Here is an 18,852-nt window from a genome sequence, read left to right as displayed (position 1 = left end):
TTATTTAAGTTCTAAACTCGAAAAATCGCAAGACATAATTTTGGGCCGGGATAACTAAATACTCTATTTGATGAGTGGTACGTAGGTCTCCCATAAGAAAGTTGAATCAGTTGTGGAGTTTTATTGTCGTTTCCGTGCTTCGTGGGACGTCACTTTTACCACAAACCATCAGTTTTTATTTCTAAGAAAAAAAAGAGAAGATAACGAATCCTAAAAAAAGATTTACTTCCTAAATTTTGATTTACTATTTTCTTATTTGAAATGCTTTTAATTCCTTAAAAATCCAAGACAAACGTTTGTTCACAAGAATTTTGTTTCATTCTCAAACCAAACAACAGATTTTTTTTTCTTTTTCTTAATGCGTTTAACAAAAATCTTAGAGTTGTATCATCTTTAGCTCAGCTGGATTTTAAAGGCATAAAGGGGTTTAACTTGCGGGGCAAGAAAACAAGCGAACGTTGTCGTACCATGGTTGCAGCGTTGGAACGAAGACTAAGCGCTTCCACATCATTCAACTTCAAAAGAATGTTTGATTCATCTACGACGAAACAACAACAACAACAATCTCAAACCATTGTCGTGGAGAACGGAGATTCTCATCTTGTCGAATCCAGCACGCCTGAAAGCCAAAACTCCGACAGCTTCGCAGAAAGTCCCGTAGAGAGCAGCCGTCCCATGATTTCCCCTCTTACTCGGCCCGGAAAAAGATCCGACAGACAACAAGCAGGTCTACACCTTTTTTTCCTTTTTTTTTTTTTTTCCAATATTTTGTTTCTTTAAAAAGAAACCCTAATATTCACAAAAAATATTGTAGATATGGAGATGATGAAAGACAGGTTCGCGAAATTACTTCTTGGAGAAGATATGTCCGGTGGTGGAAAAGGCGTATCTTCTGCTCTGGCACTTTCCAATGCCATCACAAATCTTGCAGGTAATATCTTCTTTTCATGTTTCTTCTTCCACAAGTAACTATGAGAGTTTTTGTTTCTAAAGATTGTGTTGGTGGTACGATGATATTATGTGCAGCGTCAATATTCGGGGAACAAACAAAGCTACAACCAATGCCGCAAGATAGACAAGCAAGGTGGAGGAAAGAGGTTGATTGGTTATTGTCTGTGACTGATCACATTGTCGAGTTTGTTCCTTCTCAGCAAACGAGCAAGGAAGGAGTTTGCACTGAGGTTCGGATTTCCCAAAGAACCAAAATACATTAATGTTCGACCTCTCTCGAATAATTTATAATGTTTATTGTGTTTTTTTTTGTGTAGATTATGGTGACAAGACAAAGAGGTGATCTTCTTATGAACATTCCAGCTCTTCGAAAACTCGATGCCATGCTCATCGTAAGTGTCTCCATTTGGATCTGTATTGAATATAGCTGTATATTCTAGCGTTTGATGGATTAATGATGATGATGATGATGATAACATTTTTCAGGATACATTGGACAATTTCAGAGGACACAACGAGTTTTGGTATGTCTCGAGAGATTCAGAAGAAGGGAAGCAAGCGAGGAATGACCGGTCAAACGACAAGTGGTGGCTCCCTCCTGTGAAGGTTCCTCCTGGAGGTTTATCTGAACCGTCTCGGAGAATGCTTTACTTCCAAAAAGATTCAGTCACACAAGTTCAAAAAGCTGCAATGGCTATCAATGCTCAAGTCCTCTCAGAAATGGCAATACCCGAGAGCTACATCGACTCTCTCCCAAAGGTAAATCAATCAAATTACATTTTTCATTTTATCTCTACATAAATGGCTTCTAAGCTTTGATACTTGTTGACAGAACGGAAGAGCCAGCCTCGGGGATTCGATCTACAAGAGCATAACAGAGGAATGGTTTGATCCAGAGCAGTTCTTGTCGATGTTGGACTTGTCAACAGAGCACAAAGTGTTGGATTTGAAGAACAGGATTGAGGCATCTGTTGTGATATGGAAGAGGAAGCTTCACACAAAGGACAGCAAATCTTCTTGGGGATCAGCAGTTAGCTTGGAGAAGAGAGAATTGTTCGAAGAGAGAGCTGAGACGATCTTGGTCTTGCTCAAACAAAAATTCCCCGGTCTTCCTCAATCTTCCCTTGACATCTCCAAGATTCAGTTTAACAAGGTAAAATGCAAAACAACGTATAAATTCTTAACCATGAGATTGAGCCCTCATCTACTATATATGCCTTGAATGACAAGAAACAAAATCTGAAGTAATGATTGGTTTAATGAATACACAGGACATTGGGCAAGCGGTTTTGGAGAGTTACTCGAGGATACTTGAGAGCTTGGCTTACACAGTGATGTCGAGGATAGAAGATGTTCTTTACACAGATTCATTGGCACGAAAGCAGGGTTCATCCGAAGAAGCATCAGATGGTGGGAGAACAACAGAGACGGATTCCGAGTCAGCGGGATCTTCCAACTCGGGAGAAGAAACCGAGAAGCTTGACCCGCACTACTCCAAGACTTTGTTGGATTTCATGGGTTGGAACGATAATAGTTCCAAAGGCGGCGATAAACATACTAAATCGCCAAATCTTACGCCGAAAAAGCTCTCATACTTGGAGAAGTTAGAGAATTTGAACGGCTTTAGAAGCCCCAAAGATAGACATTAATTAACCATATGAGATATACTTTAATAGAGAACATATATAAAAGTGTAGATAGGCAAAAAGGATGAAAGCAAAGTAGCAAATGAATTGATATCACATACCCCATTCCTTCCTTCCGTCTTTCTTTACTCGGATAGGGAAGTCTTTTAGCTTAAGGGGTTTTAAACTCTTTAAAAAGAAGATAACTATCTCAATTGTACATGTTTGTGGTTGTTCCATAATCTTTAAATGTTCTCTAATTTATCTTTTCTTGACTTTCAATATAGTGGGATATCTAATTAATACGTTTGGGTTTGGTACGGCCTTATGGGCATTACTCGTGGAGATTGAGCATCTAAGCTCTTTTCCTAGCAAAACTTTATCATTCCCAATCCCACCATAGGGCATAGGACTTGAAACTTTTCAAAATCTTAATGTAGCTCATTTTAGTTAACAAATTATATATTGCAAAGATTTGTAACATTATGTACTAAATCCTTACAAGTACAATTTTCAAAATCCTTTATAACTGTTTATTTTTTTCGATCGCTAATAGATAAATTTTTTACATGAAACAAACGGGTAAAAGTTGAGGTGATCAGTAGATATCCAAAAACCAAAAGCTTGTTGTATCTTAACCTTAGCTAAATTATTGAAAAAGCATTATCATATTATTATATATACTAGGATGTCGGTGCGTGCGAAAAACATAAAATGACTAACATTGTCAATTCACATTTCGAATGAAAACTTTATGGTACTTTTTTAACTGTATAGTATAAAAGTCATAAATAATGACTAAGATTAATCAACCAAATTAGTTAAATAAAATATTTATTGTATATATAAAATGAAAAATCGATTTCGTGACCATAAGAGAATAATGTTAAAGATATATAAATCTAAGTTTACTGAATCATAGTCAGATAATCAATTTTGAAAGATATTCACATAAAACAAAATTCAAATCACTATTCTATCGAAATTTATAAAAAAATAATAAGAGAATAAGGAAGAAAGAGCTCATAGTTACAACCAACCAAATTGATTAAAAAAATAAATCGATGAAAAATTAGAAATCACAATCAATTACCTAGATTAATACTTGGAAGACATGATCATGTGTGTATAAATGGAAAACGACCCAAACAAAAGTTAGAAGAAAGAATCAATAAATAAAACAATCCAAATTATAACGAAGATGAGTGAATCATGTTGATTAATAAATTTAAAGAGAATAATACTCATAATTTTTAAAACTTGGAGGTATGAAACAATATTCAAACAACAAAAACTCTTTTCAAAGTCCATAAAAATCTGTACACACATATATATATATATATATATATATATATATATATATAACAAAAAGTGTGGAAACAAAGAGGTGTGAAAAAGGTGCGAAAACTAACAAGTGCAAACATTGAAAGCTAGGGGTACGACGAAGAAACAAAAATTCTAGATCAAAACATTGCAACTTTCTATAAACAAAGAGGTGTAAAACAAAAAAGTGTGAAAACTAACAGCTGCAAACATGGAAAAATGGGGGTGCGACGAAAAACACAATTGTTGGATCAAACTTTGCAACTTTTGACATCATTAACAAAGGGTGAGATCATTAATAATACTTAAAGAACAAAAGCTCTTTTCAAAGTCCATAAAAATCTGTATATAAACAAAGAGGTGTGCAAACAAAAAGGTGTGAAACGAAAATGTGCGAAAAACTAACAAATGCAAAAATTGAAAGCTAGGGATACAAAGAAGAAACACAATCATTGGATCAAAACATTGCAACTTTATATAAACAAAGAGGTGTAAAACAAAAATGTGTGAAAACTAATGGGTGTCAACATTAAAATCTGGGGGTGCGACACCGAAACACAATTGTTGGATCGAAAGCTTGCAACTTTTGAGATCATAAACAAAGAGTGAGATCATTAATAATACTCAAAGAACAAAATTTCTTTTCAAAGTCCATAAAAATCTGTATATATATAAAAACAAAGAGGTGTGAAACAAAGAGGTGTGAAACAAAAAGGTGTGCAACAAAAAATGCGGAAACTAACAAGTGCAAACATTAAAAGCTAGGGGTAAAACGAAAAAACACAATCGTTGGATAAAAACATTGTAACTTTATATAAACAAAGAGGTGTAAAACAAAAAGGTTTGAAAACTAATGAGTGCCAACATGGAAAGATGGGGGTGCGACAAAAAAACACAATTGTTGGATCAAAATTTTGCAACTTTTGAGATCATTAACAAAGGGTGAGATCGTTAATAATACACAAAGAACAATTTTTTTTTCAAAGTCCATAAAAATCTGTATATATATAAAAACAAAAAGGTGTGAAAACAAAGAGGTGTGAAAACTAACAAGTGCAAACATTGAAAGCTAGGGGTAAGATGAAGAAACACAATTGTTGGATCAAAACATTGCAACTTTATAAAAACAAAGAGGTGTAAAAACAAAAAGGTGTGAAAACTAACGAATGCCTACATGGAAAACTGGGGGTGCAATGAAGAAACACAATTATTAGATAGAAACTTTGCAACTTTTGAGATCATCAACAAAGGGTGAGATCATTAATAATACGCAAAGAACAAAATTTTTTTTCAAAGTCCTTAAAATTTGTATATATATAAAAACAAAGAGGTGTGAAAACAAAGAGGTGTGAAACAAAAATGTGTGAAACAGAAAGGTGTGAAAACTAACAAGTGCAAACATTAAAAACTAGGGATACGACGACAAAATACAATTGTTGGATCAAAACATTGCAACTTTTTATAAACAAAGAGGTGTAAAACAAAAAGGTGTGATAACTAATGAGTGTCAACATGGAAAGATGGGGGTGCGACGAAGAAACACAATTGTTCGATCGAAATTTTGCAAATTTTGAGATCATTAACAAAGGGTGAGATCGTTAAGAATACTCAAAGAACAATTTTTTTTTCAAAGTCCATAAAAATCTGTATATATATGAAAACAAAGAGGTGTGAAACAAAAAGTGTGAAACAAAAACATGTGAATACTAACAAGTGCAAACATTGAAAGTTAGGGGTACGATGAAGAAATACAATTGTTGGATCAAAACACTGCAACTTTATATAAACAAAGAGGTGTAAAACAAAAAGGTGTGAAAACTAACGGGCGCCAACATGGAAAGCTGGGGGTGCGATGAAGAAACACAATTGTTGGATCGAAACTTTGCCACTTTTGAGATCGTTAATAAAGGGTGAGATCATTAATAATACTCAAAGAACAAAAATATATATAAAAACAAAAGGTGTGAAAACAAAGAGGTGTGAAAACTAACATGTGCAAACACTGAAATCTAGGGGTACAACGAAAAAAAACAATCTTTGGATCAAAAGATTGTAAGTTTATATAAACAAAGAGGTGTAAAACATGTGAAAACTTTTTTTTTTTTTTTTTTGTTAAAGGGTTTTCTTAAATAAATAAAATATTAAGTTTACAGGATAAAACCAGATTACAAACAGAGAAGTAAGAACGAAGACTAGCAAAAGCTAGAAGGATGAAAGGATAAAACAAACAAGGACTGAAAAGAGGAAGAAGCAACCAGAGCCTAATGCTTGTTATGAAATTTAACAGGTCCAACATTGAAGAAGTGAGGTCCCTCGCTTCAAACCCAATTGCATCAATGAACTACACTTGTTATTCAACGTGGAAATGATGCTTGTTGCTACTAAAGCTGGAGAGACTGAAAGACCTTCATGGAATCGCCTATTTCTCTCTCTCCACAGTTCATAGATAGTACCCTGCCAACCTTGAAGGAGAGCAAGATTTGTGTGTTTTGATGCTGAAGCTGTTGGCATCCAAAGAAGAATCTGATCCCAAAGAAGCAGAGGAGATGATATCTTAAGTCTTTGTGTTATCAAGCTCCATACTTCAGCAGAATAGGCACATTCAAAAAACAGGTGATTACGAGATTCATGAGCCAAACCGCAAAGAAGACAGTCTAACTCAATATCAACTCCCCAAGTAGACAAACGATCAAGAGTAGGGTTGCGATTAAGTATAAATAGCCATGAATTTATAGCATGCTTTGGGATGACAGCTTTGTGCCACACAAGAGGGGCCCAAGATTTTGCTTGATTTGTAAACCTAACAGCATTCCACACAGCTTCAAAAACATGTGAAAACTAACGGGTGTCAACATGGAAAGTTAGGGGTGCAACGAAGAAACACAATTGTTGGATTGAAACTTTGCAACTTTTGAGATCATTAACAAAGGGTGAGATAATTAATAACACTCAAAGAACAATTATTTTTCAAAGTTCATAAAAATCTGTATATATATAAAAACAAAGAGGTGTGAAAACAAAGAGGTGTGAAACAAAAAGTATGAAACAAAAACATGTGAAAACTAACAAGTGCAAACATTGAAAGTTAGGGGTAAGATGAAGAAACACAATTGTTGGATCAAAACATTGCAACTTTATATGAACAAAGAGGTGTAAAACAAAAAGGTGTGAAAACTAACGGATGCCAACATGGAAAGTTGGGGGTGCGATGAAGAAACACAATTGTTGGATCAAAACTTTGCCACTTTTGAGACCATTAACAAAGGGTAAGATCATTAATAATAATCAAAGAACAAAATTTCTTTTCAAAGTTCATAAAAATTTGTATATATATAAAAACAAAGAGGAGTGAAAACAAAGAGGTGAGATCATTGATAATACTGAAAATACAAAAAAACTTTTCAAAGTCCATAAAAAATCGGTATATATATAAAAACAAAAAGGTGTGAAAACAAAGAGATGTGAAACAAAAATGTGTGAAAACTAACAAGTGCAAACTTTGAAAGCTAGGGGTATGACGTAGAAACACAATTGGTGGATCAAAAGATTTTAACTTTATATAAACAAAGAGGTGTAAAACATGTGAAAACTAACGGGTGTCAACATGGAAAGTTAGGGGGCGACGAAGAAACACAATTGTTGGAACGAAAATTTGCAACTTTTGAGATCATTTACAAAGGGTGAGATCATTCATAAAACTCAAAGAACAATGTTTTTTTTCAAAGTTCATAAAAATCTGTGTATATATAAAAACAAAGAGGTGTGAAAACAAAGAGGTGTGAAACAAAAATGTGTGAAACAAAAAGGTGTGAAAACTAACAAGTGCAAACATTGAAATCTAGGGGTACGACGAAGAAACACAATTGTTTGATCAAAAAATTGCAACTTTATATAAACAAAGAGGTGTAAAACAAAAATGTGTGAACAAAGAGGTGTGAATCAAAAAGGTGCGAAAACTAACAAGTGCAAACATTGAAAGCTGGGGGTACGACGAAGAAACACAATTGTTGGATTAAAATATTACAACTTTATATAAACAAAGAAGTGTAAAATAAAACAGTGTGTAAACTAATAGGTGCCAACATGGAAATCTGGGGGTGCGACGAAGAAACATAATTGTTGGATCGAAAGTTTGCAACTTTTGAGATCATTAGCAAAGGGTGAGATCATTTATAAAACTCAAAGAGCAAATTTTTTTTCAAATTTCATAAAAATCTGTATATATATAAAAACAAAGAGGTGTGAAAACAAAGAGGTGTGAAACAAAAATGTGTGAAACAGAAAGGTATGAAAACTAACAAGTGCAAACATTGAAAGCTAGGGATACGACGAAGAAACACAATTGTTGGATTAAAACATTGCAACTTTATATACATAAAGAGGTGTAAAACAAAAATATGTGAAAACTAACGGGTACCTACATGGAAAGTTGGGGGTGCGACAAAGAAACACAATTGTTAGATCGAAACTTTGCAACTTTTGAGATCATTAACAAATGGTGAGATCATAATAATACTCAAAAAACAAAAACTCTTTTCAAAGTCCATAAAAAATCTGTATATATATATATATTATCAAAAAGGTGTGAAAACAAAGAGATGTGAAACAAAAATGTGCGAAAACTAACAAGTGCAAACATTGAAAGCTAAGGGTACGGCGAAGAAATACAATTGTTGGATCAAAACATTGCAACTTTATATAAACAAAAAAGTGTGAAAACTAACGAGTGTTAACACTGAAAGATGGAGGTGCGACGAAGAAACACAAGTGTAGGATTGAAACTTATGCAACTTTTGAGATCATTAACAAATGGTGAAATCATTAATAATATAATACTCAAAGAATAATTTTTTTTTTCAAAGTTCATAAAAATCTGTATATATATATATATATAAACAAAGAGGTGCGAAAATAAAGAGGTGTGAAACAAAAATGTGTGAAACAGAAAGGTGTGAAAACTAATAAGTGCAAACATTGAAAGTTAGGGGTAAGACGAAGAAATACAATTGTTGGATCGAAACTTTGCAACTTTTGAGATCATTAACAAAGGGTGAGATCGTAAATAATACTCATATAACATTTTTTTTTCAAAGTTCATCAAAATCTGTATATATATAAGAACAAAAAGTTGTGAAAACAAAGAGGTGTGAAACAGAAATGTGTGAGACAAAAAGGTGTGAAAACTAACAATTGCAAACATTGAAAGCTAGGGGTACACGGAAGAAATACAATTGTTGGATCAAAACATTGCAGCTTTTGAGATCATTAATAATATAATACTCAAAAAATAAAAACTTTTTTCAAAGTTCATAAAAGTCTGTATATAAAAACAAAAAGACGTGGAAACAAAGAGGTGTGAAACAAAAATGTGTAAAAATTAATATGTGCTATTTTAAAAGATAGGGGTACGACGAAGAAACACGATTATTGGAGAAAAAAAAGCTTGCAACATTGGGATCATTAATAATCTAAACCGTTAGATGAGATAATATAAACAATTTCATCCATTTAGATTAGAGTTGACCTTCAAAAATGGGTTTGCTATTATATATATATATATATATATATATATATATATATATATATATATATATATATATTTGTTGTGAACTATATTATGAGGTTGGAGGTAACAAGTACTTTATTATGAGGAGAATCAACAGAGAAGAGATCTAGAGAGATGAGTGTATGTATTTTAGAGAGAAGCTAGAGAGAAACTTAGAGAAATAATAAGACTTCTCTCTATTGCACATTCTCTTGTACATAGATCTTATTTATAGAGGGAGGAGACAAAGACATGCATAGAGATGCCGGTGACAAGTGGTGAGTCAAGTAAACAAGTGTCACATGCATTGCATGAGGAGGGACACTTGTTGTGATGGATTGCATGAAGGAGGGAAACTTGTGCAGGTGATGGATACTCACACTAATTCTATAACACTCCCCCTTGAGTATCTATCGCCAGTGATGAGTTACACACTGCCTCATTAAAAACCTCATCATGGAAAAACCCAGTGGGATAAAAACCATGACAAGGAAAAAAGAGTACAGTATTGTAAACTCCCCCTCGAAAAATCTTCATAGATCTTGTAGATGCCGCATTCCAATACTCTGGATATGCTTTCGGAATGTTGATGTAAGAAACACCTTTGTAAACATGCTTTATAGTTCCCAACGGATAGTGATGCAATCTCCCCCCTTCATCATTGACATTCTCCATCGAGGTCGATCTTTTGCGTATTATTTGCTGCCTCGTTAAAAACCTTGTCAAGGAAAAACCCAGTGGGATAAAAACCATGATAAGGGAAAAAGAGTGAAGCCACACGAATCATCATATTCTCCGCCTTTGTAAGTAACTCTGCTACATTGTTACTTGAGTTGATGGACTGGCTATCAACTTTTTATTCTTCTCGAATTCCTGAGTTTAAGAGAGGAATATGTCTTCTTTTGTCGCTCTTGGTGTAGCTTCCTTTGATTTGGGGGACATATGCAACAGAGTCTTCAAACAGAGTTGTTGCCTTTCAGTTGCTTCTTGCTAATGAGTCTCAACAAGCATTAACTAGTTGATGCTGATCGAACCCTCAGTGCAAAGTTCTTCGCCAACATGTTACGAGGCTCCCGTCTTCGGCAGGTAACTATTGGTTGACGTTCGAGCATCATCTGAGCCATTATGGATTCTTGATATAGCATATGAAGCGCAATTATTTTGGCATGACTTGAATAAACGACGACCAAAGTCTGTCACTAAAACGTCCTTAAGTCGTTGTTTTGCGATATATCTTTATATATAGATCCGATATAAATCTTCCATCTGCAAAAACAACTAGGCCAAACTCGAGGTTTCTAAAATATATTAAGCCCAATTTAATCATACCTTTACAATAGAAGATACGTTTTAATTGATCTCAAAATGTACTCATAGAGAATGAGTTATACGCTGCAAAGAGATTAGTAGAAAATGCTATGCACAATTCATAAAATATATAAATGCTTATATGACCCTAAATATATATATATATATATATATTTGACTTCTTTTCGAAATGATTTATATAACATCTATTTCAAAAGATGTTTACAAGATCTTTTATTCAAAATAACCCTTTAAGGGTTTTGATGATTATCAATGAGTTCTCGAGAACATAATTATGATATCATATATCTTTTGGGATTAGCTCTTCAAGCATCCCATGAGGCATATTTCAAGTCATTAATATAGCATCCATTTTGTTTGATAAGGTATTTTAACAAGACATGGCGCGACACACCATTTTGTTATATCATTATACCCTTTTGATGTTTTGACCACTAGTCCAAAAATTACTCGTTTTCATACGATTTTATATAGATTTGATTACCTCTTTATTGGCCAATATATATCTCTATACTTTCACAGAGCGGAGATTTATGATCCTCATAAATCACATTGACGATATAATATTTTTTTTGTCGACATTATGTCTTTGGTTCCATATTTCCCGTAATGACATGGTTAATCGAGATCTCTTTAATCATTATATAAATGATTTTATTCAGGTACCAAAATTTCATTATTAACCATATCAATCGGTTTATTTACTCCTCTTGAGGAGTATCTTGCTCCTCTTTAGGAGTCTATGTGCTCCTCTCTGGGAGTCTATTAGCTCTTCTTAAAGAGTCTATCTACTCCTCTTTATGAGTTCATTTGCTCCTCTTTTGAGAATATAATTCTCTTTTTAATTTGCTCCTTTTTCGAGGATTTTAATTATCTTAGGAACCAAAGTAGTCTATCACGTTTCTTATGTGTCATAGACTTAATATGTCATCCGTCAGAGACATGTTTTTATTGGAGCATTTTTAGATAGGATGTGAGATTTCTTAGAACTTCATGTTCATATTTATTTATGTGAGGATCAATAATTATATGAAATCTCATCCTTCAGCGTTTTTGCATTTGATTTGTAATATATATTATGAATAGTGATCTTTTGAACTTTCAAGTTCATATTCATTGTATTCATTTGTTCAAAGATTCAAACTATTCAATGATTCTCCCATAATGAAGAGGAACTTTTATCATCCAACTTGATGATATGCAAATCTTGCAATACGCACATCTTTTATAAGATGGCTCTCTATTATTAGAGCGGAGACTCATCTCCCGCATCTATATATTTCATCCTCTTTGGATGATATTTTTATGCGGTGTAGAGGAGCATTTTAAAATATATATATCACACACCCATAAGATTCAAAATGAAAAATATTTGATCTCCAACCATGAATACATAACATGGGAGAAATATTTCTATTTAAATTGTTGGTCTCATATATAATATTGACTACATGCAAAACTGCATGTTCCATGTTTTGACATGGAGATTAAATCACCAAGAACCGTTCTGCAATCTCTATGGGTTGCGCTATGAACGATTCATTATAGCTCATTTCAAGAGTGAACATTATTGATGTTCCACTTTATCATATGCGACATATATATGTGATAAACTATAGGATATGACTTCACCATAGTTATATCGCTATGGGGTGTCAAATTCACCAAAGTTTATCGACTTATTGTCGATGTGGGATTCCTTTAATTCTCCCCCTTGAGATGATAACTCTTGGAGTTCATTCATCTCGTACTGAATCCCACATTAGGATCAACAACATACCGATTTCAGTTATGTCTATTATCTTAGATCATTATAAGATGTGAGATTAGTATTACCCCTTCTCAAGATGATGACTTTTATGTCCATTCACCTTTGACCAAATCTTCTTTTTAAATCGGTTATATTTAGGGTTTAATTTGGGATTTATTAAAGAAATCAAACCATCATATATATACAATGACCTTGTTAATCCAAAAGGATGGTGAATGGGCTAACACTATATGATTCTGGAGGCATAGCCTACTACAAAATTAAGGAGGAGGTATATAACCATCGACTCCATAAAACAATAAATAGAAATTTAAATGAATTTAAATAAACTTAAATAAATTCAACATTAATTAGATGTTACCTAAAATATGAATGAAGTGTAATGCTTATAACCTCATTGAGGCATGCAATACTTTTAAAACAACTTTTGTTTCTCTAAATAAATTCATAATGATTTTTAATATCATTGATTGACCGGGATGGCTTGACCGGTAAAGCTATGCTTGAAGCATTAGAGAATTTCATATTTACTATCATTTTGCCATCTTTATTTTTGCATGATATAATTATATAAACATGCGTGTCTCCAATACGGTTGAACATGCGATACCATATTTATTTATAGTCTCAACATAATAATTTTATTAAGACAAAATGTCATTAAAACTCCATGAGTTTTTTTCACTTTGGAGAACACTAGACATCGATAATTATGAATCTGATGTCTTTGGAAGTCGAGGGACTAACTCATCTAGACCTTCCAATTATGTTTGCACTGTCTATGATATACTGACATGTGCTTCATATATTCTCATAAGAGAAATATATTTTTGATTTTAAAGACATTTCATTGTCTTTAAATCTCATATAACACATATAGTTATTTTTTTTACGAATAAACAAAATTAAATAAACAAACATATAAATGCAGAAAATAAAATAAGAGCTATAGCCTTGTATATAAGAATTTAATAGACATAACTTTTTTTTGATCGTAGAGTAGCAGAGCCTATCATATATAACGATCAAGCCGGAAAAGACAAAGCTTTTTATTTGATCACGAATGAGGCAGAACCTCTATATGTATAACGATCAATCCGGAAATGACATAGCCTTATATTTGATCGTATAGAAGACAAAACCGATCTTTCTAGAAAGGACATAGCCTTTTGTTAGATCGTGATGGAAGGACAAAGCCTACTATATCAAATGATCAATCCAAATATTATATAACTTTATATATAATCGTAAAGGAGGCAAAGCCTACCATATATAACGTTCTGTCTATCTGGAAAAGACATAGCTTTTATTTGATCGTGAAGGAGGCAGAGCCTACCATATATCTAACAATCTATCCGGATATGATTTAGCTATAGATTTGATCGTAGAGGAGGGAACGCCTACAACTTATGACGATCAATCCGGAAAAGACACAATTTCATGATGTCTATAATAATTATGTTCTATAAACATAATTGAACAATATAAACTTACTTACCTCGTAAAAGCTCCAGCGGTAAAGACAGCTGATAACGTGTTGTGAACTATATTATGAGGTTGGAGGTAACAAGTACTTTATTATGAGAAGAATCAACAGAGAAGAGATCTAGAGAGATGAGTGTATGTATTTTAGAGAGAAGCTAGAGAGAAACTTAGAGAAATAATAAGACTTCTCTCTATTGCACATTCTCTTGTACATAGATCTTATTTATAGAGGGAGGAGACAAAGACATGCATAGAGATGTTGGTGACAAGTGGTGAGTCAAGTAAACAAGTGTCACATGTATTGCATAAGGAGGGACACTTGTTGTGATGGATTGCATGAAGGAGGGAAACTTGTGCAGGTGATGTATACTCACACTAATTCTATAACAATATTCTTAATGTTTGAAACTTACATTATTTGTGACAAAGCCAATTATGTTTTATTCTAAAAATATTCAAAGATGTTACCGGTTTTGATTGCACACTATGTCATTATCCATGTGATTGTGAATGACTGGAAGAAGTTCATACTACTATTGTTTTAGTCCAAAGTCCACCTTACCATTTGTTTTTTGTCAACAAATAATGAAATTACCTAAAACACCTTAATCCAAAAACATATAAAATCACAACAAATTAAAATAAACAATAATGAAGAGTGAAATATATAATAAAGTTCTTTTATGCAGCCAGATTCTCACAAATTTGATAATTGCTCTCTAGTAATAAATTAAATGATTAGATTAGAGACATCTATCTATATATATAAAGTTACCTTTTCCTTTCTTCTTGTGCAGCCACGTCAGCAATTCTCTCTGTTTAATAAACTCAAATTTTCGGCACAGCCCATATTCGTATGAATTTATGTCTTTGAAAGCCCAGTTTTTTGTTTCTTTCAGGGCCCAATATATTATTATTCGATGTATAGTATGTTCTGCAAATAAAACTCTTTTTCACGAAGGTCAACGTCACCGTCCGCTTTGTGCGACCTCAACCGACCCGTCTTCTTCAGCCTTCCTCACTTCCATCTCTATCGTTTTGTTTTCCTTTGAAACTGTAATTCCATTCTTTCAATGTTCTCTCTTTCAATTGAAGTCCCACTACTTTCCTGTGTTACTTGAATTCCTATAGAATGCTTTCCACTTGATCTCTCTTATGTATCGTAAATCTCAGATCTCTCTCTTTTTTCTTTTTTCCTTCATCGATCGGTATGGAGAAGGATAAGAAGAAGAAGAAGAAGAAGATGGAGTGGTTTTGGCCGGAGAAGAACAACGGTGGAGTTATTTTGGAGACGGAAGATGTGGCGGCCGAACATTTATCGAGAGAAGGGACAATGAGTCATTACAGTTTCAGCAAAGGTCTTCTTCTGCCGCTCGGAGTCGGAGCCGCGGTCGTTCAAACCGTCATATTAAGCTTTGTTGCTTCATCGTCTCTCCCTTCGATCCTCGCTACAGGTACTTACACTAATTCTGTATCTTCCTTTACTTTTGTGTAATTTGAGATTTTGTGGACTGGATGATTCGTTGATGCATGTGGAACTGATTTTTAAGCTTCTCTTCTTATGAGATTTATGGAGAATTTAGAAATTGCAAATCTCAATTTGGGATTTTCGATGAACCGAAACTGTTCGATGAATTGCTTCGTGTTGGTGAAGAGACATTATAATTCCATGATTTTTCATAGTTTTTTTTTAGGTATGATAGTATCACTGTGACTGATGATGAGTTGCACAATGTTGCAGAGCGTGGGATCCTCCGTTTCTGGCCTGCTCGAAACGTTAAAAAGGCGGACAACTCATGGGGGTTGATTTCCTTCTGATTGACGAAAAGGTGCCCTCATTCTCCATTCTCCCCTTCATTCATTCTGAAATATTTACTTACCATTTTGTTTTTTATTTCCCTCTTTTGCAGTCTACTTTGATGCAAGGCTCCATTGACGTCACCCACCTTCCCAAATTCGAACACGCTCTGCGTGATGGGGCTTTGTATAGAAACATAAGAGGTTGTTTCTTCCGTCTTCAGTGGAGAGGAAAGTTCAGAGGAATGATACTACACGGTGAAGCCAAACAAGAAACAACACGGTTTGAGAAGACGATACAAAAGGATGATGTAGTGATTGAGAGACTCAATTCGAAGCTTCTTATTGCGAATGATCAATTAGAAGCAGTATCTGCAGCTGAAGAAAGAATCAGCTCTCTTGCTGACAATTTAACTACTTCATTTGAGAAGCTAAAGAATGATAAAGAAGCTGCAAAGAAAGAGGAGCTTGAGCTAAAAGAAGAAGCAACGGTCATCAAGAGTGAAGTACAGATCACAAAAATAGGAATTGGTGAAAAGGAGAAAGAGTTGCTTTCAAAGTTAGATGAGCTTGAGAAAGCTAAGCACGCAGAGGCTTTAGCTCTCGAGAAGCTCGAGTCTATGGCAGAGAAGACAATGAAAACTGGGGAAATGGAATCGCTGAGAAGTTCAACCATCACAATCTCAAGATTTGAGTACGAGTATTTGAGTGGACAAGCTTGTCACGCGAAAGAAACTGCAGAGAAGAAAGTGGAAGCTGCATTGGCGTGGGTTGAAGCACTCAAGGCTAGCACTAACGCGATTTTGTTAAGGATGGAATCTTTAAAGAGAGTGAGTGGGAAAACAATGGTGGAAGAAGAAAGGGCATCGTTCAGGATGCATAGGTTGCTATCGATAAAGAGACTAGTCCAAAATGAGATTCAAAAGTTAAAGCAGAAGTCAGAAGACTATGGCGTGATCAGGTCTCCTAAACCTATAAGAAAATTGCTTCAAAGTCACAAAGAGAACTCAGGAGACAAAGGCTTGATCAACTCTCCTAGACCGGTAAGAAAATCGGTAAGGCTGAGCGGGAAGTTCACACCGGTTCAAGGAGGGAAGTCGAGAAGATACTCATCAGGGAACAGAGCGACTCCAACATTCTTTGTAATCAAGAAGAAGAAAAAAGTTCCAAGCTTGGTTAAATTTTTTAGCAGGAAAAGGCGTAAGTCCTCTTTAGAACAATGAGAAGTTTAGCTATCTTGCTGCCGTAACTGAGTTTTGTTTTGCTTGCATTTTAAAGTTTCACATCGTTTGTAATTGTAATGCATAGCTTGTAACCGGTTTATTGTTTTGAATTTTATTGTATTTATGTATATTGGTTTGTTCATAGGCTTCTCCGCATGAATCACTTTAAAAGAAAAGAAAAAAGAGGATTTTCGTCGCTCTGTGGGGTTTAACAAAGAAAAAGGATGAGAGGTGGTGATATAGTCATTATGAAAGTTTATCGTAAGTACTTCCTTTCTAATGTTTATAATATTGTCTATCGTATCTTCGTCAAACATGTGAAAAGTTCAAGGTAAATGATTTTTTGTTGATCCTATCCTAATATTAATATATTCAAGCAAAAAATGCAGAGTAAAATTCCATGGATGCCTTGCGGAGTTGGATCAATTATTGTATTTGTTGTGTCGTTTCATGCGCAAATGCTCTGGCAAACTCATTCAAAAATATATTCACATATAGATGTTGTTTAATATTAGTTTTCATTCATTATCAATGTTGCAGTGCACTATTTATATGTGATCAAGGGATGGGGTAAAACATAGGCAGCGAGCAAGCATGTGATTTTTTTTACCAGATGGTCTGACTTCTGAGAATATATACACACAAACTAAGATTGTGCTCTGAAGAATCGAGAGGACAAGCAGATGGTGGTGAGTGAGAAATCATCGCTCATCAGAATAAAACAAAATAAAAGGAATTAAGCATCAATAACGTCAGCCTCTATCTTCCCTCTCTCTCTTTACCAATGTCTTTTAACTGTCCTTTACGGCTGGAAAAATAAAGTTGGGCCAATAAAATAGGAAACGGAGATTGATGTAAAAAAAAGGAGATAAGTAAATAACAATAGATTTTGAGTAAACTATATCAAAGCTAGAAGTGTATTCATGCTAAAGATTTCACGACCACAGATGGGAGTTGTGGTCAAAAAGGAATTTCGATATGGTGTAGCTATAATGATCAAAGCTACAAATTTTACACACAAAAATATATAAAAGTGAGTATTGATATGCATTCCTACAATGCAATCAATAGCGACATATGCTCACTTTTTTGATAAACAACTCATTCTAACCTTTGTTGCATACATATATTTATTATCAATTTTGTAAAACAAATTCTATATGATAGGTAATGTATGGTGATCAACAGTAGAGAATGGATAATGAAAAGAGTCGATCCCAATCGCCAAGAGATGATAAGGAATGTTGGCAACACATTTCGAAGAGATTGACAATACAAAAGAAAGTTCACAGAGATGTAATAAGATAGTAAGTGAGTTTACGCTGAAAGATATGTAATTCAAAGATATTGTCTGAAAGCTCAGAGAGATTTAACATTTTATTATGCATATTATAATCATGATCTAACAAGTGTAACAATTATAATTCAAAGATAGTGGCTAGCAAAAATTTTGTAACAATAGTAACGTAAAACTTTATACAAAAAGACTTGATATGGTGTAAAATAATAAATAAATGAAATAGAGAGAACTACAGAAGTGGGAAAATGAAACTAATATACTTTATAAAAATAAAATTAATTTATAATACTGGTATTACAATTCATTACAAGTTAAACTTAAAATACTACAAATAACTTACATGAGGTATATAATTTTCAAAAGTATTAGTTGCAAAAGGAAAAAATTATACACAAATACATGGTACCACATACTTTAGGTTATTTTTGTCAAAATGTTAATACACAAGGTCACATGATTGTAAAAGAAAATTAATGAAAAATAATTAATTCTAGAAATAGAAA

General features: G+C 33.8%; 2 protein-coding genes across 4 annotated transcripts; both read left to right on the top strand.

The window, feature by feature from the left end:
• Window positions 1–291: 291 nt before the first annotated feature.
• On the top strand, window positions 292–2,858 carry LOC104747017 (rho guanine nucleotide exchange factor 8-like). Its single transcript, XM_010468581.2, has 7 exons — window positions 292–727; window positions 815–931; window positions 1,027–1,181; window positions 1,269–1,343; window positions 1,438–1,710; window positions 1,784–2,104; window positions 2,223–2,858. Exons 1-7 carry the CDS (start codon window positions 469–471, stop codon window positions 2,598–2,600), a joined length of 1,578 nt encoding a protein of 525 aa, XP_010466883.1. The 5' UTR covers window positions 292–468; the 3' UTR covers window positions 2,601–2,858.
• Window positions 2,859–14,964: 12,106 nt separating this feature from the next.
• On the top strand, window positions 14,965–17,245 carry LOC104747015 (protein PLASTID MOVEMENT IMPAIRED 2-like). 3 transcript variants are annotated; one of them, XM_010468576.2, is made up of 4 exons: window positions 14,965–15,085; window positions 15,249–15,483; window positions 15,771–15,858; window positions 15,940–17,191. In XM_010468576.2, the coding sequence occupies exons 3-4, from the start codon at window positions 15,826–15,828 to the stop codon at window positions 17,047–17,049; spliced, it is 1,143 nt and encodes a 380-aa protein (XP_010466878.2). In that variant the 5' UTR covers window positions 14,965–15,085; window positions 15,249–15,483; window positions 15,771–15,825; the 3' UTR covers window positions 17,050–17,191. The 3 variants fall into 3 exon arrangements, with proteins under 3 accessions (XP_010466878.2, XP_010466880.2, XP_010466877.2); XM_010468578.3 differs by adding an exon at window positions 17,195–17,245 and having other exon boundaries at window positions 14,966–15,483; window positions 15,940–17,026; XM_010468575.2 differs by having other exon boundaries at window positions 14,966–15,483.
• The last annotated feature ends 1,607 nt before the right edge of the window (window positions 17,246–18,852 follow it).

This window comes from Camelina sativa, chromosome 15 (genome assembly GCF_030686135.1).
Source record: "Camelina sativa cultivar CO46 ecotype springtype chromosome 15, ASM3068613v1".
Taxonomy (NCBI): Eukaryota; Viridiplantae; Streptophyta; class Magnoliopsida; order Brassicales; family Brassicaceae; genus Camelina; species Camelina sativa.
This window is presented reverse-complemented; position numbering and strand designations above follow the sequence as displayed.